The sequence below is a fragment of the Phacochoerus africanus genome, chromosome 14 (genome assembly GCF_016906955.1).
Source record: "Phacochoerus africanus isolate WHEZ1 chromosome 14, ROS_Pafr_v1, whole genome shotgun sequence".
Lineage (NCBI taxonomy): Eukaryota > Metazoa > Chordata > Mammalia > Artiodactyla > Suidae > Phacochoerus > Phacochoerus africanus.
The window spans coordinates 23,472,425-23,498,132 of record NC_062557.1 but is presented as its reverse complement, the minus strand read 5'-3'; the positions used below and the strand labels follow the sequence as shown (position 1 = coordinate 23,498,132).

Genomic DNA, 25,708 nt, shown 5'->3' with positions numbered 1-25,708 from the left:
GGGCCAATGAGAGGAGCCAGCTGGGAGCCTTGGGTTTTATGAATGGGTCCCGCTCCCACCCACCGGTCGCCGGCCTCCTCCCGCCAAAGGGTCGGGGTAAGGTGCAGGCTGGCACCTTAAGACACCTATCCTTCAGCAGAAAATTATAATCTTCTTACTCTCTGGCCCACTTGATGAGACCTTTGAGTAAACCGCCCACGCTTTGTTACATAATTCCTCTCGAACTGAGACTCCACATATTGGATACAAATTGCGGATCAATATTGCTCTGTATCGGAATCTGGAATTCGGTACTCACCCTAAGTTGCTCTTTACACAGTTAGGAAAAAAATAAATGTGGTCTTTATTACCAAGTAATAAAAGACATAATTAACCCTGGCAGGATAAGGTGATGAAATGAATGACAAGTGTATGTCACCTTCTCTCTGGAGAAAAACTGAGTTTTAAGCATGACAGTTTCTGGAATCGTAAGTGTTCAAAAATATAAACCCAGATTCGTTCTAGGCAGAATTAGGAATCAGCAGAACAAGGAACTAGAGCAGCTAATGTGTGGGTCAGCAGTGCCTAGGACCTCCTGGATGGAGTGAGAGCCTCTGGTGAAAGAAGAAAAGGGAAAGGGGTAGAGATAGGAGACTGGTCCCATGAGTTTGGGTGGTTTTTGTTTTTTTGTTTTAATACCTGACTAAAAAATAATAGCAAACAACACCTGAAAATCTAGAATTGTAATAACATTACTACATGATAAAAGGGAAGCCATGAAATAAACAGCTTCCATTTTATTTTCTTTTAAGAGCCAAGGAGTATACTGGCAGTTTGGTCCTGACTCCTAAAATCATTTGACTTCAACACTGCACTGCCCACACTGCAGACTCTAGGCAGTGTAAAAGGATTGATACCCTACGTCCTATCAATAAACCCAGGCCCCCTCCAAAACTAGCCAGATTCAAAGAGGAAAGAAAAGCTGACCTGCCTTACTGTGTTACTGGATAACAAGATACAGTGTGGTCCTATTACATAGTAAAGTCACTTACCAAACAAGATCTTCTCACAAAGCTAACTTCTTTTTTTAAAAGCATGAAAAAATATACATTTGTACATATACACACTATGCTTTACAGCTGGAGAAAAAGTCCAAATACTTCAATAGTTCATTTACAGGGCTTTTCTGCATTGTTTTCCCTTCCAGATTCTTTGTCACTCCCTGGGCTCTACCTGAGTGGCTTTGGGGAGAGAGGCTTCCAAAAGGTCCGGTCTATACTGAGGTGGTAGTATAGGGGTGTTCACACAGGTGGAGGGAAGAGGAATAAAAAGTACCCTGACCACGGGGAGCAGGCTTCCAGAGCAACATGAGTGCTCACCCCGAGATGTTCCAGTGCCCATCCACAAAAAAAAAAAAAAAAAAAAGTTAAAATCTGCTCTGCACCCAGCAAAAGTTACCGAGGGTCCCATAGAGCAAGTCACACTGGTTCTCAAAAGAAATGGGCTGTTTCTGCGATCCACGGGGGACAGTCACTTTGAACAGTGGTGGTTTGACATCTGTGGAAGAAGCCATTTGAACTCTTATAAAGAGAATTTGTAAGGGGTCAGCAACCTCCCTGAAAATTTCAGGAAAACCAGCAAGACAGGCGATGGCTTTCATCTTTTCATAAAGTTCTTCTCCAGAGCTACTGAGGTCCTCTGCAGGGAATAAATATTCCGCTTCACCCGATCTTCCAGAGAGGAGGTAGATGCGCTCTCTAGCTTCATGCGGCTAGGAAGAGAGGACAGGTGACAGTAAGTAACAAGCAACTGTCGCCCAGTCAACCCTCTGGCAGAATTAGAACAGGCTGCAAGCTGTAAAGCAGCTGTAGGAACACAAGCTCTATTAAGCCTACATAGGAGTTCCCGTTGTGGTGCAGTGGAAACAAATCAGACTAGGAACCTTGAGGTTGCGGATTCGATCCCTGGCCTCGCTCAGTGGGTTAAGGATCCGGCGTTGCCGCGAGCTGTGCTGTAGGTGGCAGACACAGCTCGGATCTGATGTTGCTGTGGCTGTGGTGTAGGCTGGCAGCTGGTGTAGGCCCAGCTCTGATGGGACCCCTAGCCTGGGAGTCTCCATGTGCTGCTGGTGCAGCCGGAAAAAAGAAAAGAAAAAAAAAAAAAAAAGCCCGCATAGATAACTTTTGAGTGACTCCATCCCAAACTCGGTTTTTTATAAATTTCTAAGGGAAATGTTCTCTGGTTTGGAAAAGAAGCGCAAGCCTCGTTTGAAAACGGCTTCCTAAGCCATGAGTTCTTAGGAGAAGGCCAAAGAGATTCAGTGCAAATACCAATTCACTTCTCCTCCCCTCAAATGAAAAACATCCCACTGTCTGGCCAGAAGCCGGGAGGCATCGTCACGAACATGTCTGCAGGCTGAGCTCCACGTCCTCTCTGTAGAGACTCAGAAACACTGGAAACAAAAAGAATGAACCCACGGCCCGACGGCCTCCTTGGGACCCTCGCCAGGAAAGCCGTGAGGCAGGGAACAGAGGCACTCACTGGAGGAACTTGCCATCCCGGGAGTCCAGCTTCTGCAGCCTCTGCTCGCGCTCGTCGTCCTTGGCGTGTCTCTTGAGGATGTTCAGCCTCTCCGCCTCCCGCCACTTGGCGTTCTCCATCATCTCTTGCCGTTTTCGCTCCAGCTCCTCCGATGAGAGCTTTCTGTGGAAGACAACCACCACCCGAGGGTCTATTTCTCTCCCAGCAACCAAAGAAAAACACCACGGGGAGAGGAGGAAGCAGGCAGGAGCGAGGGTTCCCCAGCCCACCGCTCTCTTCCCTCGGGAACGCCCAGCCCAGTGCCAGGCTCAGCACGAGTTCCCTTCCTTCCCAACATCCTGGTCAGGTGGTTTCACCCACATCTTAAGACTTTTAGTGACTTTCGATCTCTGGCATGATTATGCTGAAATATTCAAGACAAAAAATAAACTCAAAATTAATCAAGAGGCGTCCCTGACGTGGCACAGCAGAAACGAATCCTGACTAGGAACCACCATGAGGTTGCAGGTTCGATCCCTGGCCTCGCCTCAGTGGGTTAAGGATCTGGTGTTGCCGTGAGCTGTGGTGTGGGTCACAGACATGGCTCAGATCTGATGTTGCTGTGGCTGTGGCATAGGCTGGTAGCTGTAGCTCCGATTAGACCCCTAGCCTGGGAACCTCCACATGCCATGGGTGTGGCCCTAAAAAGCAAAAAAAAAAAAAAAAACTAATCAAGAGCCTAAACCTATAGCAATTACATTCTAATTCTTTGCTCACTTATAGAAGAACAGAGGACTAAATTTACCCATGTGACAACTGACATCTACCACCTACCCACTGAAGATGCTCAGAAATTTGTGGACAAAGCACAAGAACATACCATTTTAGGACTAAGCTAGAAACAAGATCCCTGAAGAATTCAACTTAGCCTCAGACAGTAACAGGTAGGTCTTCTTTCCTGGCACTCACTGCAAATGAAGGGCAAGAAGAGGAGATGATACCAGCTCAATCACTATTTACCATCAGACATCCAAATCCATTGCTTCTCAAATGGTGTGGCATACAGATCCCCCTTTAAAAGGGAAAATAATTATCGGAGTCCCATAAAGGAGCAAAAGCCCAATTATGAGAAATAAACACGATACCGAAATTCAACACTTAACTGCTCCATAATGAAATGACAAGACTCCCCTTCAAAAACCCCCGTAAATAAAATACATAAAGCCACAAAGAAGATGGTAGAGGAAAGAACAATGGATAAGAGATGTGAACAAATGGGCAAGACAATGGAAGTGGATGAAGGAGTGGTCCCCCCTTTAACAGCTCAGAGGAAACAGTCCCAAGTGCCTGATACTGATCAGAAGCAAGCCATTCACACTGCAAAACCCAGGAGGAGTTCCCGTCGTGGCGCAGTGGTTAACGAATCCGACTAGGAACCATGAGGTTGCGGGTTCCGTCCCGGCCCTTGCTCAGTGGGTTAACGATCCGGCATTGCCGTGAGCTGTGGTGTAGGTTGCAGACGCGGCTCGGAACCCGAGTTGCTGTGGCTCTGGCGTAGGCGGGTGGCTACGGCTCCGATTAGACCCCCAGCCTGGGAATCTCCATATGCCGTGGGAGCGGCCTAAGAAATAGCAAAAAGACAAAAAAACAAAACAAAACAAACACAACAACAACAAAAAAAAAACCAGGAGAAGTTCAGGGATTACAGGCACCAAGTACTTTGCAGGGTGGGGCACGCACCTGAAAACCAGGGGACTAATTTAAAGTCTGCAGAGGGAGTGCTTCAGACACCCTTGTATCCTCATGCCTGAGCCGGGGAAGCCAATGACTGGTCTCCCAAACATCTACAGGAGACCTTCTAAAGAGTAGACCCTCTGGCAGCTTCTGGAGATTGACCCACACAGGAACACCGCACCAGACAGCTAATGCAGTTTTTGTTTGTTTGTCTGTTTTTAGGGCCACACCTGTGGCACATGGAAGTTCCCAGACTAGGTAGGGGTCGAATCAGATGTGCAGTTGCCGGTCCACACAACAGCCACTGCAGCACCAGATCCAAGCCGCATCTGCGACCTACACCACGGCTCATGGCAACGCTGGATCCTTAACCCACTGAGCAGGGTCAGGGATCGAACCCACATCCTCATGGATACCAGTCAGATTCATTTCCGCTGAGCCACAACGGGAACTCCCAGATAGCTAATGTGAAAGAATTAAATTAGGACATTTTCTCACAGCATGAGCTGTGGTGTAGGTCGCAGATGCAGCTTGGATCCCGAGTTGCTGTGGCTGTGGTGTAGGCCGGCAGCTGCAGCTTCAATTTGACCCCTAGCCTGGGAACTTCTGTACGCTGTGGGTGCAGCCCTGAAAAGTAAAAAAAAAAAAACACAACAAAAAAAAAACGAAAGGAGCACTCTCTTAGGAAACGCTTTTCTGTGGAAATCTCTGAGAATTACATGTTTACAGACATTGAGAGACAGTCACTCAATCAGTCATTAGTTCAACAGTTCAAAACTATTAACTGTGCCCTTTCCATGTGACTCAGCAGGAGGTGGGGGTTCACGGCAGATGGTTAAAAGGTGACAAGGTGACTAAAAGAGGGGTGGGCAGGAGTTCCCTGGTGGCTTAGTGGGTTAAGGCATTGTCGTTGCTGTAGCTCTGATTGCTGCTGTGTCCTGTGGCACAGGGTTTGATCCCTGGCCCAGGAACTTCTGCATGCTGTGGGAACAGCCACAAAAAAAAAAAAAAAAAGAGGGAGGGGTGGGCACAAAGGTGATACAGATTATATCTACCTGCCCTGGGCTGAGCCACTCCTAATCTCAGGCCTACAAGCCTGAAGTTAACTTCTGGGCTCCTGACTCACCTGGTGTACCCTGGAGCATGCCGCCTTTGGTAGACCTCTTTTTTAGGTGATGGGCTCTTAGTTCGGCCTCTGTCTCTCCTGCTTACCTTAGAGTTGTGCCTGTAACAGACATAGAGGGCAGAGAAGAAAAAAAGCTTTCTTTTTTGGCTTTTTAGAGCTGAATCCGAGGCATATGGAGGTTCCCAGGCTAGGGGTCGAAACGGAGCTACAGCTGCCGGCCTACGCCACAGCCACAGCAACGCAGGATCCGAGGCGTGTCTGTGACCTACACCACCGTCCACAGCAACGCCAGATCCTCAACCCACTGAGTGAGGCCAGGGATGGAACCCGCAACCTCATGGTTACTAGTCAGATTCGTTTCCGCTGCACCACAACAGGAAATCCGGAAAAGCTTTTCCAATACAAGCGCTTTTATCATGTCCCTCAAATAATGGAAGAAAAGTTAATCCAAACTGAAGACAAGAGAGGGCAGAAGTAGAAGAAAGACAAAGGCAGATGGATACATAAGATTTGATGTTAATCTCACTCCAGACAGAGATTTCACATACATAAATACATAGTTCTATGTATTCAAGTTGATAACAAAGCAAAGACATTTGGAAGAGTGGATGAACAGACATCGCCAGAAGCAAATACCAGCTGTGCCCAGCACCCCCACCCCCGCTCACAGGTTATCTCCCACTCGATGCCTGCACTCACGGTTTGCTTGGCCTAGGGGACCGGGACCTTCTGCCCGGGGACCGGGACCTCCTGTCCCGGGACCCTGCTTCTCTGGTGCTCTTCTTGCTGGCGTGTCTCGGAGGTGAGGGAGAGGAGCTTCTAGACCTGGAGTAATTCTTCAACCCATGCCCTGCCCGCTGCTCAGCCGCCGGAGGACCCCGCGGTCCCTGGCTCCGGTCGGAGTTCCTGATCTACGTGAAGGAAACGGAGAAAAGCTGTTCACAGGACAATCCGGCAGCTCAGAAGAAAAGGCAGTGGAGTTAAAAAGTGAAAGAGCTCTGAGGTTCTGGAAGGAGCCGATCCCGTCCCATGGCTATCACCGAGAGCTGTATAAACTTGGGAAAGTCATCTTCAGAATGCCCTAAAAGGATATAGCACCCAACCACCGAAATTGGCTCGGCTCTTCCCTACCGCCTTGAGGAGGAGCAGGAGGCAGAACACGGAGGACAGACCTGGGGTTAAACATACCGAGGAGGAAAGAGAAATCCGGAGGGATGTACCCTTGTCAAAAAGTCATCCACTTGTACACTAAAATGTACGCATCTCATGTAAATGATCTGCGGAGGGAAGGGCAGGCTGCCCAAGTGTCCGCTGGTGGTTTGCTGCCCAAACCCCCTTCTTTCTGCCTGTTTGACCGCCTGCTAAAAATGCTCTATGTCCAAAAAAGGCTGCTAAGTGGGCACACTCCAGTCCTTTCGAGAAGCCTGTATCCTTACCTGTAAGCCATATCCAGGGACTTTGGCCAAAACAGGGGAAGAATTTGCCAGCTTCTTTTGAGATCTAAGAGATGAAAGCACACACTCATTGAAAAAAGAACACGCATCAAGGACCATGTCACAGCTCGTGCACTGAAACGTGCTCCTTGCTTCAAACGTGACCTTTCCCCCCTCTCGGCTCTCTCCTGGGAGCGTGTTTCTCTCTCTCTGCTGGCAGATGCATCAGCACAGTCATGTTTTTCCTGTGAAAAACCGTGGGCTTAGCTCTGCAGCCCCAGCGCCCGAACACATTCTCCTCTCACCTCGTGCTGCTATTCTAGGGACTAATAGTGAGTCAGCAGCGACAGGGCTGGCGGCTCCCACGGAGAAGACACAGAACGGGCCCAGATGGGCCATTAATGCATTAAAGGAAAAAAAAAAAAAAAAAGCCTACATAAATCCCACTTCCGTCTTGGAGGAACCGCCAGCTGAGATGAAAGTCACATCCGGGCTGCCTGACCTAAGACCAACAGGGCCACTGTCAGCTCCCTTTGGGGTCTTGCCAACACCTCCGGGAACTCCAGGAACTTGCTAGATGGCAAGCTCTGTGGGCAGAGGGCTGGTGTACGAGTGTTCTCCACTGAAGCCCCAGTACCTGGCCGTTCCCGGCATGGAGCAGCGTTCGCTTAATATCCGTGGAATGAATGAGTGAGCGAATCCATGACGAAGGAGGCACTCACCTCCCCCGGCCGCGCTCATCCTCGCTGCTGCAACGATCGCTACTTGAGCCTCTGTGCTTATGTTTCTTGTGCTTCTTTTTCTTCTCCTTCTTTTTCTTCTTCTCCTTTTTTACTAGACTCATTTGCAACTAGAAAATGCCCAGAATATAACCACAAAAGATTACTGGATATTGACAATAAAAAGAAAAATAAACAAAATGGGACCTACTCAAACTTCAAAGTTTCTGCACAGCAAAGGAAACCCTAAACGACTCAAAAAGACAACCCACAGAATGGGAGAAAATCTTTGCAAGTGAATCCACCGACAAGGGATTAATCTCCAAAATTTATAAACAACTTCTGCAGCTCCATACCAAAAAAACAAACAACCCCATCAAAAAATGGGCAGAAGATCTAAACAGACAGTTCTCCAAAAAAGACATACAGATGGCCGAGAAACACATGAAAAGATGTTCAGCGTCACTCATTATTAGAGAGATGCAAATCAAAACCACGATGAGGTACCACCTTACACCAGCTAGAATGGCCATCATCCAAAAGTCTACAAACAATAAGTGCTGGAGAGGGTGTGGAGAAAAAGGAACCCTGTCACACTGTTGGTGGGAATGTAAATTGGTGCAACCACTGTGGAAAGCAGTATGGAGATTCCTCAGAAAACTCAACATAGAACTACCATTTGATCCAGCAATCCCACTCCTGGGCATCTATCCAGAGAAAACCACGACTCGCAAAGACACATGTACTCCAATGTTCATTGCAGCACTATTTACAATAGCCAAGACATGGAAACAATCTAAATGTCCATCGACAGAGGAGTGGATCCAGAAGATGTGGTCCATATACACAATGGAATATTACTCAGCCATCAAAAAGAATGAAACACCAGCATTTTTAGCAACATGGATGGACCCAGAAACTATCATGTTAAGTGAAGTCAGCCATACAATGAGACACCAACATCAAACGCTTTCAGTGACATGTAGAATCTGAAAAAAGGACAGACGGAACTTCCTTGCAGAACAGATGCTGACTCACACACATTGAAAAACTTATGGTCTCGGAGGAGACAGTTTGGGGGGTTGGGGGGATGTGCTTGGGCTGTGGGATGAAAATCCTGTGAAATCAGATTGTGATGATCATTATACAACTACAGATGTGATAAATTCATTTGAGTAATAAAAGAAAAAGAAAAAGAAAAAATATATATGTAATCAAAATCAAAAATAAAATAAAAAAGATTACTGGAACCCCTGTCAGGGGGCCCTCGGAGGGGACTGGGTGGCGGGCAAACTACCTGACTCCATGCCTCTGGGTCTGTGGGATTCCGGGACATTGTCAGACTTCCCTTGTCAACAGAGTGGAGGGTCTTAACCCCGTTAGACCACTGAATGGAACCTCTGGTGGGTGGGGCTAGGAATTTCTTTTGAAATAGTCCCCAGAACCACTGCCTAGGAATTTCCATTCTGTCAAAAGAACTCAGGAGTTCCCCTTGTGGCTCCGTGGTTAACGAATCCGACTAGGATCCATGAGGAGATGGGTTCGATTCCTGGCCTTGCTCAGTGAGTTAAGGATCCAGTGTTGCTGTGAGCTGTGGCACAGCCACACCTGCAGCATAAGGAAGTTCCCGGGCTAGAGGCTGAATCAGAACTACAACTGGGGCCAGATCCTTAACCCACTGAGTGAGGCCAGGAATCAAACCTGCATCCTCAGAGACACTATGGTGGGTTCCTTACCCATTAAGCCACGAGAGGAACTCCGAAGACAAAAATGTTGAGAGCCATTTACTCTCTTAAGAGTAAATGAGGGAGTTCCCGTCATCACCCAGGGGTAATGAACCTGACTAGCATCCATGAGGACACAGATTCAATCCCTGGCCTTGCTCAGTGGGTTAAGGACCCAGAGTTGCCGTGAGCTGTGATGTAGGTCGAAGATGCGGCTCAGATCTGGCAATGCTATGGCTTAGGCTGGCAGCTATAGCTCCGATTCGACTCCTAGTCTGGGAACCTCCATATGCTGCAGGTGCAGCCCTAAAAAGAAAAAAAAAAAAAAAAGACCCTCTCAATGTGCATTTGATATACTACTTACCAATTCTTTAATTTTCTTCATTTTCACAGGATTATTCAACACCTCTCTTTTTTTCTCCTCCTCTTTCTTCCTAAAGAAAGAGAAGAAATTATAAAAATCATGTTTATTTCTTTTGGAGAGGGGATTGAATCATTCATTCTACTCTCCACAATTCTTTGCAGCCATCTTTTTTCTAAATGCACACAGACAGGCTCTATTTTGCAATCTGCACAATGCTGTGGAAGCCAGAAATCTTCCTCAAATCTGCATAAGGGAGTGAATGTCGTGGTGAAAATCCACACTGGCTCCCTGTTGTGCAAGAAAATGAGTTTGGTCTGTTTCTTGTTAAGCTTCATGCTCAGGGATTCCTAACCAGTCAAATAAATGTATTTCATCTTGTGTATCAAGTGTATGCACCGTTATAGTACTAGCTCCACTGTTTAGCATGACAGCCCCTGGGAAATAAAAAGAATGGATTCCTCTCTCTAGAAATCTCTCATATACTGTTCATTGGATGATAAACAGGTCAACGTTCCTGGACAACAATTTGTCAACATTTATCACAGTTTGCACTTACGAATTCTTTAAAGGGCTTCCTCAAGAATTTGTTAATTTGGGAGTTCCCATTGTGGCGCAGCAGAAACAAATCCAACTGGTATCCATTGGGTTCGATCCCTGGCCTTGCTCAGTGGGTCAGGGACCTGGCATTGCCGTGTGCTGTGGTGTAGGTCACAGACATGCCTTGGATCCTCAGTTGCTGTGGCTGTGGTATAGGTTGGCAGCTATAGCTCTGAGTCAAACCCTGGCCTGAGAACTTCCAGATGCTGTAAGTGGGGCCCTAAAAATCAAAAAAAAAAAAAAAAATTGAAGAATTTGTTAATTTAAGGACATAATCAAGGAAGGTCACTAAAAAGTTGTTCAGGGAGTTCCTACCATGGCTCAGTGGTTAACGAATCCGACTAGGAACCATGAGGTTACGGGTTCGATCCCTGGCCTCGCTCAGTGGGTTAAGGATCCGGCATTGCCATAAGCAGTGGTGTAGGTCACAGACGCGGCTTGGGTCTGGCGTTGCTGTGGCTGTGGTGTAGGCCAGCAACTGTAGTTCCGATTAGACCCCTAGCCTGGGAACCTCCATATGCCTCGGGTGTGGCCCTAGAAAAGACAAAAAATAAAAATAAAAAAGTTGTACATATTATAACATAGAAAAAATGAAAACAAGTTAGGGGCCCAACAAGAGAGCATTAATAAAATTAATTACGATATATCCACGCAATATAGATATTGAATTGATGTTACAGGAAGTTCCCGTGTGGCACAGCAGGTTAAGGATCCAGTGTTGCCACAGCAGTGCGGATTTGATCTCTACCCTGGGAACGTCCACATGCTGCCATTGCAGCAAGAAAAAACAAAAATATTACAGAAATATACTCAGGAACATAAATGTCTCACATATATGATTAGGTGAAAAAAAGGAGTGTATAAAATCATATGCACAATATTTCTGCACAAATGTTCACAGCAGCATTATTCACAATAACCACAAAGTGGAAATACACTGGGAACTATGTCTGGTCGCTTATGATGGAGTATGATAATGTGAGAAAAAAGAATGTATACATGCATGTTAACTGGGTCACCATGCTGTACAGTAGAGAAAAAAAAAGTGGAAATAACCTAAATTTGTGGGACAAATAGATTTAAAAATGTGGTAGAAACACACCATGGAATGTTAGTTGGCCTTAAAAAGGAAGGAAATTCTGACACATGCTATTACACGGATGAACCTTGAAGATATTATGCTAAGTGAAATAAGCCAGTCACAAAAAAACAAATACTGAATGATTTCACTTTCATGAGATTCAGAATGATCCAACTCAGAGAAACGAAAAGCAGTAATTCCCATGGGCTTGGGGGAAGGGGAAATGAAGAGCTGCTGGTTAATGGATAGATTTTCAGTTTTGCAAGATGAAAAACTTCTAGAAATTGGTTGCACAGCAACTTGATTACTCTTGCTACTGAACTGTATACTTAAAATGGTAAACGTTATGTTCGGTGTATTTTATTACAATTCTTTTTTTTTTTTGTGGCCACGCTCATGGCATGAGGAGGTTCCCAGGCCAGAGATCGAACACGCTCCGTTGCAGCAGCCCAAATTGCCGCAGTGACAAGGCCAGATCCTTAACCTGTTGCGCCACCAGGGAACTCCTACAATTTTTAAAAAGAAGTAAACTCTAACACATGCTCTAACAGGGATGAACCTTGATGACATGCTGGTGAAATAGGCTGGTCACAAAAGAACAAATACCACATGATTCCACTTATGTGGGTAACCTGAGTAGTTACAGGCATAGAGAAAGTAGAAGTGGCTGCCAGGAGCTAGGAAGAGGAGTGAATAGAGGCTTATTATTTAATGAGTATAAACATCTTGGGTTTTTCATCTTGCATCTTCAGCTGTGACGATGAAAAAGTATGGGGGTAATGGGTGCACACCAGTGGTGAATGTACTTACTGCCACCGAACTGTACAGTTCAGTACAGCTGTAGCTCCGATTCAACCCCCAGCCTGTGAACTTCTATATGCCACAGGTGTGGCCCTGAACAGAAAGAAAAAAAACAAAAACAAAAAACCCCACACCGCATGATTTCATTTAACATCCAAAATGCAGCTCTACTTTGATCTATTTCATGTTAAGTTTTCAAGGAACATTCTAAAGTTTCTTTTTTTAATTTTTTTTATTTTTTGGGGGCCACGCATGCAACAGATGCAAGTTTCCAGGCTAGGGGTTCAATCGGAGCTACAGCTGCTGGCCTACACCACGGCCACAGCAATACCATATCTGAGCCATGTCTGCGACCTACACCACAGCTCACGGCAACGCCAGATCCTTAACCCCCTGAGTGAGGCCAGGGATCAAACCTATATCCTCATGGATACTATTCAGGATCTTTACCACTGAGACATGATGGGAACTTCTCTAATGTTTCTTTTTAAAGGATTCTTTTGCAGGAGTTCCCGTCATGGCACAGTGGACACGAATCTGACTTGGAACCATGAGGCTGCAGATTCGATCCCTGGCCTCGCTCAGTGGGTTAAGGATCTGGCATTGCTGTGAGCTGTGGTGTAGGACAGATGCGGCTCAGATCCTGCGTTGCTGTGGCAATGGTGTAGGCTGGCAACTGTAGCTCCAATTCGACGCCTAGCCTGGGAACCTCTACCTGCAAGTGCAGCCCTTAAAAAAAAAAAAAAAAAAAAAGCCGAAAACAAAGGATTCTGTTGCAAAAAACAAAGAGGAGGGAAAGGGAGGGGAAGGGGGGGAAAGCTTGCTCACCCCTCTAGCCAACGCGACTCCTATCACCAAATTACTAAGAAGCTGCCAGGCTTTCTCATCTTGCTATTACCTCTTATTTTTTGTTTAAGGGCCAAAAGTAAATGAATAAATCTGAGCTGGTCTGGTACATTTACCAATCTCTTCCCATACGGACGGCCCAGTTCCGGCACCCTTAATGGAGCTTCCTTCTCAACATCAGGAACCCAAATGGAGGCGAGTCCTTTTCACATGGCAGACGATGACCAATGGGAAGCCAAGTGGGAAGCAAGAGGCAAGATAACATGTCTACTAAGCATCTCTGCAACAAACGCCCCTTTCTAGGCCCTCCTCAGTACCTGATGATGAAGAGTGGGTCCTCCCGGATTTTGCTGGCCATGTCAAGAAGGGAATTGGCACCCGATGGGGCAAAGATAGAGCCTGGGAGGAGTCCTGTCTCAGAGGAACAGCCTGCCTCCTTCTCCTCCATCTTCTCAAAAACGTATTTGTCAATGGGGCGCCCCAGCAAGTATTCATCACGGTTCACCATCCCACCAGGGCCCTGGTACATCCAGTCCAATTTTTCTTCCTTTTTCCTAGTTAAAGAAAACAAAAACAAAAACAGTCAAAGTAGGAACTGCCACTGTGGCTCTGGAATGCTGGGACACAGGTTTGATCCCGGCCCAGCACAGTGGGTTAGGAATCCAGCGTTGCCATGAGTTGTGGTGTAGGTCGCAGACGTAGCCTGGATCCCGCACTGCTGTGGCTGTGGTATAGACCGGCAGCTGTAGTTCCAATTCAACCCCTAGCCTGGGAACTTCCACATGCTGTGGGTGCGACTAAAACGCAAAAAAAAAAAAAAAAAAAAGGATTAATTTGAAGTTCCAGCTGTGGTGAAGTGAAGTGGGTTAAAAATCCTACTGCAGGAGTTCCCGTTGTGGCTCAGTGGTTAATGAATCCGACGAGGAACCATGAGGTTGCAGGTTCAATCCCTGGCCTTGCTCAGTGGGTTAAGGATCCAGTGTGGCCATGAGCTGTGGTGTAGGCTGCAGACGTGGCTCAGATCCCAAGTTGCTGTGGCTGTGGTGTAGGCTGGCAGCAACAGCTCCGATTCAACCCCTAGCCTGGGAATCTCCATATGCTGCAGGATCAGCCCTAGAAAAGGCAAAAAGACAAAAAAGACAAAAAAAAAAATCCTACTGCAGCAACTTGCTGCAGAGGTGAGGGTTCGATCCCTGATCCCTGGCCCAGGAATTTTTACACACCTTAGGCACAGCCAAAAAAAGTAGTATTTTAATGGCTCCAGATAGTCTTAAAGGGACTCAACAATATCAGTCCTGGGAGTTCTCATTGTAGCTCAGCAGGTTAAGAACCCAACTCATACGCATGAGGATGTCGGTTCCATCTCTGGCCTGAGTGAGTTAAGGATCTGGCCTTGCCACGAGGTGCAGAGGTGTGGCTCAGATCTAGCACTGCTGTGGCTGTGGCTGTCACACAGACCAGCAGTTGCAGCTCCAATTCAACCCCTAGCCTAGGAACTCCCATATGCCTCAGGTGCAGACATAAAAAGACAAAAAATAAAATAAAATAAAACAAAATAATAATAATAACTCTAATACTAATATCAGCCCTATCCAGGCCGTCCAGAAAAGGAACATGTTGTGTCACTGAGACCTAGTGCCACAGGACCTGGCCTGGTTCTGTCACTAATTAGATGGGTAAATGTGCAAGTTACTTCTGGGCACTTTCATATCCTCACGTCTAAAGTGAAGCTAGTCAGAGTTCCCACTGTAGCACAATGGGATCGCCAGTGTGTCTGCAGTACCAGGATGCATGTCCGATCCCCAGCCCGGCACAGTGGATTAAAGAATCTGGCCGGCATTGCCACAGCTGTGTCAGAGGTCACAACAATGGCTTGAATCTGATCCCACCCAGGAGTTCCGTATGTCTCGGGGCAGTCAAAAAAGAAAAGGAAAAAAAGCCGTATAAGCCGCTCAGAAATTAATTCAAATGTATGAAATTTATTAACCTTATATCACAAAGAGTGCAATTTATACAAAGTATATAAAATAATTTAATGTGTTTCTATGGTTTATTTATTTATGTATTTATTTTTGCTTTTTAGGGCTGCATCTGTGGCATATGGAAAGGTCAAATCAGAGCTGCAGCTGCCCCCCTATACTACAGCCACAGCAACGCCAGATCTAAGTCGTGTCTGTGACCTACACTGCAGCTCACGGCAATGCCAGATCCTTAACCCACTGAGTGAGGCCAGGGATCGAACCTGCATCCTCATGGATACTAGTTGGATTCATTTCCACTGAGCCACAACAAGAGGAAAGAGCCATAACACTGACAACACCAGACTCTTAACCTGCTGAGCCACTGGGGAACTCCCTCAAATCCATGCTCTTAACCAGCTCTTATGCAACAAGTGGATGATGCACCTGCAGGCCAGTCTGCAATTCCCCACACACCAAAACACACCGAGCCCAAATCACCCCCCTGCACCTCTAGGTCCTTGCTTACTTGACAGCCCCAACATCCTCCGCATAGCGCTGCATCTCCTCCCGAGCCCTCTCCTCCCGCAGCTCCCGCTGAAGCTCCTCAATCTTCTTCCGCTCGGCCTCATGCTTCTGCTCAGCCTTCCACACTTTCTCCACATTGCGGAGAGTCTGCGGGTGCCAGCTCTTCTTCAAATTCTGTGGTTAATGAAAGGGAGAAAACAATGCAGGGAGTGGACGGGTGGTGAGGATAACTGACCCTGACTCACCCATTCCTCTATTGGTGCCACAGCAGGCATGTAAGGGCAAGACATCTTTGACGATGGCAAGGCTGGCACACAAGGGATGGGAGTGGAATATGGTTGTTGAAGAACACAAAGTTTCAGGATAAAACGGCCCTTCCTGCCTTCCCTTCAAATACTTCTAATCTGAAATGTACATGAGTCTGACTTCTACTGGCCATGACTGAAGTGAGGGTTGGTGAGGACCATACAGGAGGAATGGGGCAGGGAGCTGGGAAGGTACAGATGCTAAAAGGCAACATAACTCAAGTGCCTTTGGCTCTGGACATTCATTTCTATGAACACAACCTTCTTTTCCTTGAGTCCACTTAACCCTCCTCAAACTTGCATGGTTTACAACCCCACTTAGTACCTCTTTCAACCTTCCTTCCCAAGAATCACCCCCCTGGATCTGATCTTCCCCTTCACCCTTGAAGAATGCTTCTCCCCTCCCCCCCTCCCCATGAGCCACTACTTTGGTTCAGCTTCCCCCCCAAGGAAAGTTTCCTGGAGGAGATGTCATCTAAAGACAATTATAAATGAGCCTGGTGATGTAGGAAGAGGGGAGGAGGAGGTAGATTTCCAGAGGTAACAGCACACACAGCTGTAGGCCCAGTGGTAAGAAAGAACATGGTACAAATAATTCAGTATGGCTTGATACCGGGGAGCAAGCTGACGGAAAAGGGGCTCAAGATGAAGCCAACTAGGAAAGCAACAGATTGAGGGGCTTAAGGAACTGGATTTTATCCTGCTGACAGTAGAAAAGACTAAACATTCATTTGCAGGTGAGAGGCATAACCAGTCTAGTATGTAAAGAATGGATTGGAGAGGACCAGGATTGAAGACCAGGAGACCAGTTAATAAGTCCATTTTTTTCTCTCTTTTTTCTTTTTAGGGCCGCGCCTGCAGCATATGGAAGTTCCCACGCTAGGGCCAATCAGAACTGCAGCTGAGGTCTAAGCCACAGCCACAGCACCACCAGATCTGAGCTGCATCTGTGACCTACACTGTAGCTCCTGGAAATACCAGACCCTTAACCCACTGAGCAAGGACAGGGATTGACCCCGCATCCTCATGGATACTAATCAGGTTCTTAACCCACGAGGTACAGTGGGAACTCCCAGTTAATAAGTCTACATGAGAAAATGGACACAAGGTACTTGCCATGTGAAAGGTGTACAGTCAAGGAGGGCTCCTTCTTCCTTTTCTTTCTTTTCTTGTCCTCCCTTTCCCCACATCAGGCTCTTCAGGCCTTCCTTCCTCCTCCACCCTTCCCTCTTATCACAATGGTCCTCCTCTTTGGCCTTCAATATGGGTGACTTTGCCTCCGAGGGAACATTTGGCAATGTCTATAGATAATTTTGGTTGTCACAAGTGGGGGAGAAAGGTGCTACTGTCATCTAGTGGCTAGAGGCCAGGGATGCTGCTAAACACCCTACATGCACAGAGCCACACACACAACAAAGAATTATCCAGCCCAAAATGTCAACCTGAGAAACTCTGGACTACAGCTTTTCTATCCTTAAGTGCAGCTACTTGAAGGCACTAAATTAGACAAACCTTGATGGTATCTTGGAACTCATCCTAATTGGTAAGACCTGACAAATGCTAATATAGCTACTGGACAGGTGGCTAAACAATCTATTTGCTGATTCAATTAGCTACACATTCAGGAGATTAGCATTTTTCTGACCTTGCACCATGCTCTTGTGGGTACATCTGTCCAATTTTGGGCCCTAGCCCCCTAGAATGTACTATACAATTTAAGAGAAATAGGCACACAACTTATATTAAGTGCTACAAATTCAGAAAAGAAGCTCTGCCACTACAGATCAGAATACAGCACTGAAGGAAGAGTGGAAGTAAGAAAGATGAATCTAAAGATCTCTTCAAGTTTAACATGGACCCAGGACATGGCTCAGGGAGGAGAATAGGGCCCAAATCACCCCTACTACAGCCCAGGACATGACTGAACTCTTAGCTGAGGAAAGGAGATGTATCCTATCCCAAGATACACAAAACAAAGTCTATGCGCCACGTCCTACATACCTGCCTCCTTTCCTAGCCACAATTCCAACTGCCCTAGGGCCCTCCCAGAATTTCCAGCCAGAAGGTCTCTCTGCCAGCAAACAATGATCTGCCATCCTTGACGATCCACTTCGCACATCTTCCCAAGTCTCCACTCGGTCCCTCCATATCCTTAGTGATCCTTCCCCTGCCCAGGACTATGGCTCCCTCTCCCTGAAAGCAAGGCAGCATTGCCATGATTACCCACTGCCACCCCCGCCAATTTCCGTCCCCAGTCCAGTCTCCGGCCTCATCCTTCCCCCGCGCCCTGGACTCCCTCACTTACCAGGTCTCCGCCCCCCATGACGGCGGAGACGTTTCCTTACTAGGCGGACCTAGAAGATTCAGAAAGGATGGGAGAAAGGTAAAGAAATAGTTCAGCTCCGACTTCCCAGATCTGGTCCCGGGGGTAACTGGACACCACTTTCACTGCCCGATCCAGAGCCCACTTCCGGGAGGGCGTCCCATTGCAGCGACGGCGTCGCAGGATCATGACGTTTTAATACGCGCTGTCGCGTTCCGTAGCGGTAGCGTCACGGGCAGTTTCGCAGGTTGCGGCCGTGATATCGCGGGATTTGTGGTCTCATTTTCTTCGCCGCAGTTTGTCCGCTCAGCGGACATTCCAAACCGTGTGTTAATGCGGCGTGGGTGTGTCGGTTGGCAATTGGTCAGCGCACCACGGCGTCCCGGTGGAACTGCACTTGGGGTCTACCTCGCCAACCCCAGCCTAGCCCCCCGAGGTATCCAAACGTCTTTTCCTCAAACCTCGACTCACAGCCAACCCCCTTACTCTAGGCCTATTTTACGGAGTTAACTAGAAACCATCGAAACACCATTAGCTTTCCTGCACCAAACCTTTAGACTCTGCCAGTTTACCCCTTTCCCTAACGTTTATGATGGAAGAGGCATCCCTCCTACCTCAGGCCTGGCTGTTCATCCGCTGCGATCCCACCCCTCACATCTGGTATTACTTAATTCCTCCCTCTCTCCTCTATCCCAAGTATTGGCTCTTTGTCATCATCATTTTAGATACGCTCAATTGATGCTTAAAAAAAAGAAAAAAGAGACCTCATGTGTTCTCCCCAGCTGCTGCACTCTCCGTCTTTAGCAAACTTGAAATGAGTTGTCTCCACTTATTTCACTGCAGCGGCCGGATCACTGCTGTGGTGCCAGTTTGATCCCTAGCCCAGGAACTTCCACAAGCTGCAGGCGCGACCAAAAAAAATAAAATAAGATAGAATAGCATCACAGTGGCGACCAATTTGAAATAAATAGAAATATCAAATCACAGCATTATGCACCGCAACGTTACATGGTGTTATAGGTCAATTACACTTCAAAAACAAACTCAGCAAAAAAGATCCGATTTGTGGTTACCAGTGGTGGGATGGGAGAGGGGGGGATTGAATGAAGGTATTCAAAAGCTACAAGCTTCCAATTACAAAATAAAAAGTAATAGGGATGTAATGTACAAACATGATTAATATAATTAACACTAATGTAAGTTATATGTGAAAGTTGAGAGAGTAAATCTTTAGTTCTCATCACAATGAAAAATATTTTTGTTTTATTTTGTATCTATATAAGATGATGAATATTCAAAAAAATAAGAAAAAAAGTGGAAATTCCCATTGTGGCACAGCAGAAATTAATCCAACTAGAATCCATGAGGATAAGGGTTCAATCCCCAGCCTCACTCAGTGGGTTAAGGACCTGACGTTGCCCTGAGCTCTGGTGTAGGTCACAGATGCAGCTCAGATCCTGTGTTACTGTGGCTGTGGTGTAGGCTAGCAGCTGTAGCTTGAATTGTACCCCTAGCCTAGGAACTATATGGCTATATGAACTATATGGCTATATGGAACTATATGACCCATGTGCTGTGGGTGCACCCCTATAAAGAAAAGAAAAAATAAAAAGGAAGGTGAAAGACTGCATCCATGAAAAGGCAAATTTTGCTCAGTTATGAAAGGATGTAGAGGCAAAAACATCCAATAAATATTTGTTGTGTATTTACTGTGTGCCAGCACTGAGATCACATGTTACTTGGAGAACAGAAAATAAACAAATGCTCAAACAATCCAATGTCAGGTCATGATACATGCAAAACCCAGGCAGAGGCATCCCCAAGAAAACAACAGCTGCATTTAGTGCTCAGACAACAACAGAGGTGTGCTTGTTCAAGTTCTGTGCCAAGTTCAGGAGGCATGCCTGGACCTACAACTCCAAACCTGCTTTTCCAGCACTTACTCATGACATTTTGCACTACCAAGTAGCTCTTGTGATGATTTCTCTCTGTGTGACTTTCACTAAAGCATACATAGAGGAAAGAGCAGGTATTAGAAATCTGCAGCTCCTTTTGCACAGCAAAGGAAGGAAACCATTAAAAAAAAAAAAGACAACCTACAAAATGGGAGAACATGGTTTCAAACAATGCAACCGACAAGGGTTTAATCTCTAAAATACACAAATAACTTTCACAACTCAACAGCAAAAAAGCCAACAACCCAATTGAAAAAATAGGCAGAAGACTTGAATAGATATTTCTCCTAAGAAGATATGCAGATGACCAACAGGCACATAAAAAAAATGCTCAACATCACTAATTAGTAGAGAAATGCAAATCAAAACTACAGTGAGGTACAGTCAGAATGGCCATCATTAACAAGTCAACAAATGCTGGAGAGGGTGTGGAGAAAAGGGTACCCTCCTTCACTGTTGGTGAGAATGTAGATTAGTACAACCACTATGGAAAACAGTATGGAGATTCCTCAGCAAACTAAATATAGAACTACCATATGACCCAGCAATCCCATTCCTGGGCATCTATCTGGCCACTTTTTTTTTTTTTGTCTTTTGCCATTTCTAGGGCCACTTCTGCGGCATATGGAGGTTCCCAGGCTGTATCAGAGCTGTAGCCACCGGCCTACACCACAGCCACAGCAAGGTGGGATCCGAACCGTGTCTGCGACCTACACCACAGCTCACAGCAATGCCTGGTTCTTAAGCCACTGAGCAAGGCCAGGGATCGAACCCGAACCCTCATAGTTCCTAGTCTGATTTGTTAACCACTGCGCCATGACAGGAATGCCCTGGCCACAGCTTTCATTGAAAAAGATAACGTGTGCCCCTATGTTCATAGCTGCACTATTCGCAAGAGCCAAGATGTGGAAACAACCTAAGTGTCCATTGACAGATGAATGAATTAAGATGTGGTACATATACACAATGGAATACTACTCAGCCATAAAAAAGAACATTTTCAGCAACATGGATAGAACTAGAGACTCTCATACTAAGTGAAGTAAGTCAGAAAGAGAAAGACAAATACCATATGATATCACATATCTGGAATCTAATATATGGCACAAATGAACCTATATACAGAAAAGAAACAAACTCATGGACATGGAGAACAGACTTATGGTTGCCAAGGCAAAGGGGGAGGGAGTGGGATGGACTGGGAGTTTGGGGTTAGTAGATAAGCAGTGAGATCCTGCTGTATAACACAGGTAACTATATCTAATCACTTGTGATGGAACATGATGGAGAATAATGAGAGAAAAAGAATGTATGTGTGTGCATATATAGATAGATAGATAGCTGGGTCACTTTGCTATACAGCAGAAATTGACAAAACATTGTAAATGTGTACAATAATAAAACTATAATAAAAAATTCTGGGAGTTCCTCTCATGGCACGGTGGAAACAATCTGACTAGGAACCATGAGGTTGCGAGTTCGATCCCTGACCTCACTCAGTGGGTTAAGGATCCGGCGTTGCTGTGAGCAGTGGTGTAGGTCGCAGACGCAGCTGTGGCTCTGCCGTAAGGCCGGCAGCTGTAGCTCCAATTCGACCTCTAGCCTGGGAACCTCCATATGCCACGGCTGCGGCCCTAAAAAGAGAAAAGACAAAAAGGAAAAAGAGAGAATGAGAGAATGAAAGAAAGGAAGGAAGAGGGAGAGACGACAGAAAGAAAGGTCTGCAGCTCATTGAACATCCTGAGCACATCTGGGTAACCAGCATCCACCATCCCTCTCCAGAGTCCCTCTGCCGCTAGCAGTTACCAGTGTCCTGACAAGGAAACCATAGATTTGTTTTATCTTTCTGAATTATTTTTTTTTTGTCTTTTTAGGGCCACACCTGTGGCATATGGAAAAAGAAAAGAAAAAAATTCCAAACGAATCAAAGACAAATATTTAATATAAAATTAAAAAGGTACTTAAAGGAAACATGGAATAAACTAACTGCGATTGAGGAGGGGTATATTCATGGTGGGAGACTTTGACTACATTCAGCCAGGGGGTTGAACTCACTCTGCAGCAACTACAACATCAGATCCTTAATCTATTGAGCCAACGGGGAACTCCTGTTGTGTCCATTTATAAAAACCCTAACTGGAGTCCCTCCATGGCTCAGTAGAGTAAGGATCCAGTGTTGCCACTTCTGTGGCTCTGGTTACAACTGTGGTACAGTTTCCATCTTTGGCCCCCAAATTTCCACATGCTGCAGCATAGCCAAACAAACACTTACTGAGGGAGTTCCCGTTGTGGCTCAATGATGATGAACCTGACTGGTATCCATAAGGATGTGGGTTCAATCCCTGGCCTCTCTCAGTGGGTCCAGGATCTGGCATTGCCTTCAGCTGTGGTGAAGTTCGAAGAGTTGGCTCAATGCCGAGTTGCCGCACCCATGCCGTGGGCCAGCAGAAAGTAGCTCTGATTCAACCTCTTTCCATGCCACACCCCTAAAAAAAAAAAAGGCAAAAACAAAGATTGTGTGATACCACTTATATGAGATACTAGAGTAGTCAGTCAGATTCATACAGAAAGTGGAATATTGGCCTCCAAGAGAGAACTGTTACAGAGGAGAGAACTGATGGATACACCCAGTGACCCCAGATTCAAGCCGCTTCTGCAACCTATACCCGAGGGATCCTTAACCTACTGATTGAGGCCAGGGACTGAACCCACATCCTCATGGATACTGGTTATGTTCATTACCATTGAGCCACAACAGGAACTCCTTGGAGGAATTGTTTTGAAAATGTAGGTGCAGCATGTAGGTGCAGCTGGAACAATATCCATTGTGTAGTGATGAGTGCCTAGGGTTGGTGGCCACCAGCAGTGGACACTTCTAGGGACCAGACTGAGTCAGATTGCCCACATAGTTCACTGCTTTGTGAGTTAGGTTCCACTGACTTTCCTCAAGTCCCCACTATGCCTCCAGTAGACTCCTTTTCTGCTTCAAGTGGCCAGAGTGGTGGCCAGAGTGGCTGTTTCACACTGACAGGCACTATATTTATTTATTTATTTGTCTTTTTAGGGCATATGGAGGTTCCCAGGCCAGGGATCAAATTGGAGCTGTAGCCGCCAGCCTATAGCACAGCCACAGCAACGCGGGATCCAAGCCGCATCTGCGACCTACACCACAGCTCACAGCAATGCCGGATCCTTAACCCACCGAGCAAGGCCAGGGATGGTACCTGCTGGCCTTGCTCAGTGGGTTAAGGATCCGGCATTGCTGTTGCTGTGACCTGTGGTGTAGATGGCAGACGCAGCTTGGATCTGGCGTTGCTGTGGCTGTGACGCAGGCCGGCAGCTTACAGCTCTGATTAGACCCCTGGCCTGGGAACCTCCACATGCTGAGGATGCAGTCCTAAAAAAGACAAAAGACAAAAAAAAAAGAATTAAGTTTCCTTAACCCTCTGGGGAGGGGATTGCACAGTTTGTAAGCAACAGTGTAATATTATTAATCCTTCAGATCAGGCAGACATAGCCCTTCAAATTATAGGGATGTTTATTTGTTTATTTTTTTCCCTTTATAATGACTTCTATTTTTTTTCCATCATAGCTGGTTTACAATGTTCTGTCAATTTTCTACTGTACAGCATGGTGACCCAGTTACACATTCATGTATACATTCTTTTTTCTCACATTATCATGCTCCATCATAAGTGACCAGACATAGTTCCCAGGGCTAAACAGCAGGATCTCACTGCTAATCTACAGGGATGTTTAGGTTAAAAGTTCTACCTAGAGAAAGTGGGCAGTTCTTTTCAAAAGACCTCTATTTTTGAGTTCCTGTCGTGGCTCAGTGGAAACGAATCTGACTAATATCCATGAGAATGCAGGTTCGATCCCTGGCCTCGCTCACTGGTTAATGATGTGGCATTGCCATGAGCTATAGCGTAGGTTGCAGATGCAGCTCAGATCCTGTGTGGCCGTGGCCGGTGGCTACAGCTCCGATTCAACCCCTAGTCTGGGAACTTCCATAAGCCTCGGGTGTAGCCTTAAAAAGATAGGATAAATAAATAAGAGACCTTTTCTTTTTTCTTTGCTACCGGTCTACAGTTACGCTGGATCTAAACCAGGTCTCCAGCTCACAGCAATGCTGGATCCCCAACTCACTGGGCGAGGCCAGGGATCAAACCTGTATCCTCATGGATACTAGTCAGATTCTTTTCCACCGCACCACCATGGAACTCCAAGACCTCTGTTTTTGAAAATCTCTTCTCTATCCGCAGAAATTTTTTTTTCCCCCGCAGAAACTTTTGAGACGGGGTGTTGAACCGTCCCCTCCAGAGAGACAAACCAGATCACTATCTCACCCACCGCACTACGGTGGGAACTCAAATGGACTTCTTTCTGAAGCTACAAATAAATGCTATTCCTCTTACTGAGGTGGGTGAATATGTCAATTCCTGTTGGACCGAAAGCTGCCTGAGGACAGCTGCCCTCTTTCATCTTTTAATTTACCGAAGCCATGGGTGTACTAAGCCCTCAACAATACATGTTGTAAAAACATCTTTATCTTTACTCTGTCATACATGAGATTGCTAAATGTATTCACGGCCCTCAGATCTGATCTTAGGTTAAGAATTCTCTCTTGCATTTTGTCTTAACTGAAGCCCAAGTGTCTGTCTTCAGCCGTGGTTTGGAACAGGGGAGTAACTAGAATATCAGCGCAAGAATGTCAGGAGTTTCTCCTCTAATGACCCTGGGGCTGGGAGCGAAGAAATATGTAATCACTTCCATTTAATGGAAGTTAAAATGTTGTACACAGGGGGCACCCGGATTTGAACCGGGGACCTCTTGATCTGCAGTCAAATGCTCTACCCCTGAGCTATACCCCCCACAACCTGCTGGAGAGCTCTTCCTTGTCCACTTATGGTGACTCAATACAATCAGGTTCCACCCACACTGGAATTCTGGCAGGCTTTGTATTCTAAAGCTCCACCTCCTTTTGTATCTGTCATCTGCTTTGGCTTTTCTCTTGGCCACCAATAAACTGGGTGGGGACCCTTGAAAAATGACATCCTGGAAACTAGCTGGAAAGGAAACTGACATAGCGTTAGTAGAGAAATCTTCCACAAATGTAGAATTGCTGGGTCAGAATCCTTGGCCTAAATAGCAGAAATCACCTTATTCAACCCCTGCTTGATGAGTTGAGGTTGAAAAGGAGAGGGTAAGTCAGTTCTTTTGGAGGGGAAAAAAAAATCAAGAAATCCTTGATCCTGGGGCTGCATTGCCTGCTCCAGTTTGTTTGTTTTGCTTTACTTTTTAGGGCTGCACCTATGGCATATGGAGGGTCCCAGGCTAGGGGTCGAATTGGAGCTACAGCTGTCGGCCTACCATGGCACAGCCACAGCAACATCAGATCTGAGTCGTGTCTGCGACCTATACCACAGCTCATGGAAACGCTGGATCCTTAACCCTCTGAGCGAGGCCACGGATTGGACTGAATCCACAACTTCATGGTCCCTGGTCGGATTTGTTTCCGCTGCTCCCGCACCACACCAGGAACTCCTGCCTGCTCGTTTGGTTTTGTTTTTTGGGCCACAGCTGTTCTCGGGCTAGGGGTCGAGTAAGAGCTTCAGCTGAGGTCTGCCTGGGATCCTTAGCCCACTGATGGAGACCTGGGATCGAACTTGCACCCTTAGGTACACTAAGTTGGGTTCTTAAGCCCCTGAACCA

General features: G+C 46.3%; 1 protein-coding gene and 1 non-coding gene across 2 annotated transcripts; both read right to left on the bottom strand.

The window, feature by feature from the left end:
• Positions 1–319: 319 nt before the first annotated feature.
• CWC25 (CWC25 spliceosome associated protein homolog) lies at positions 320–18,226 on the bottom strand. Its single transcript, XM_047758872.1, has 10 exons — positions 18,021–18,226; positions 15,412–15,584; positions 13,242–13,478; positions 9,600–9,669; positions 7,515–7,642; positions 6,796–6,859; positions 6,059–6,270; positions 5,360–5,458; positions 2,521–2,682; positions 320–1,750 (listed from the first exon to the last, which is right to left on the bottom strand). Exons 1-10 carry the CDS (start codon positions 18,036–18,038, stop codon positions 1,636–1,638), a joined length of 1,278 nt encoding a protein of 425 aa, XP_047614828.1. The 5' UTR covers positions 18,039–18,226; the 3' UTR covers positions 320–1,635.
• A 6,569-nt stretch (positions 18,227–24,795) lies between these two features.
• TRNAC-GCA (transfer RNA cysteine (anticodon GCA)) lies at positions 24,796–24,867 on the bottom strand. Its single transcript has one exon. It is a non-coding gene; the product is annotated as a tRNA-Cys (tRNA).
• Positions 24,868–25,708: the final 841 nt, after the last annotated feature.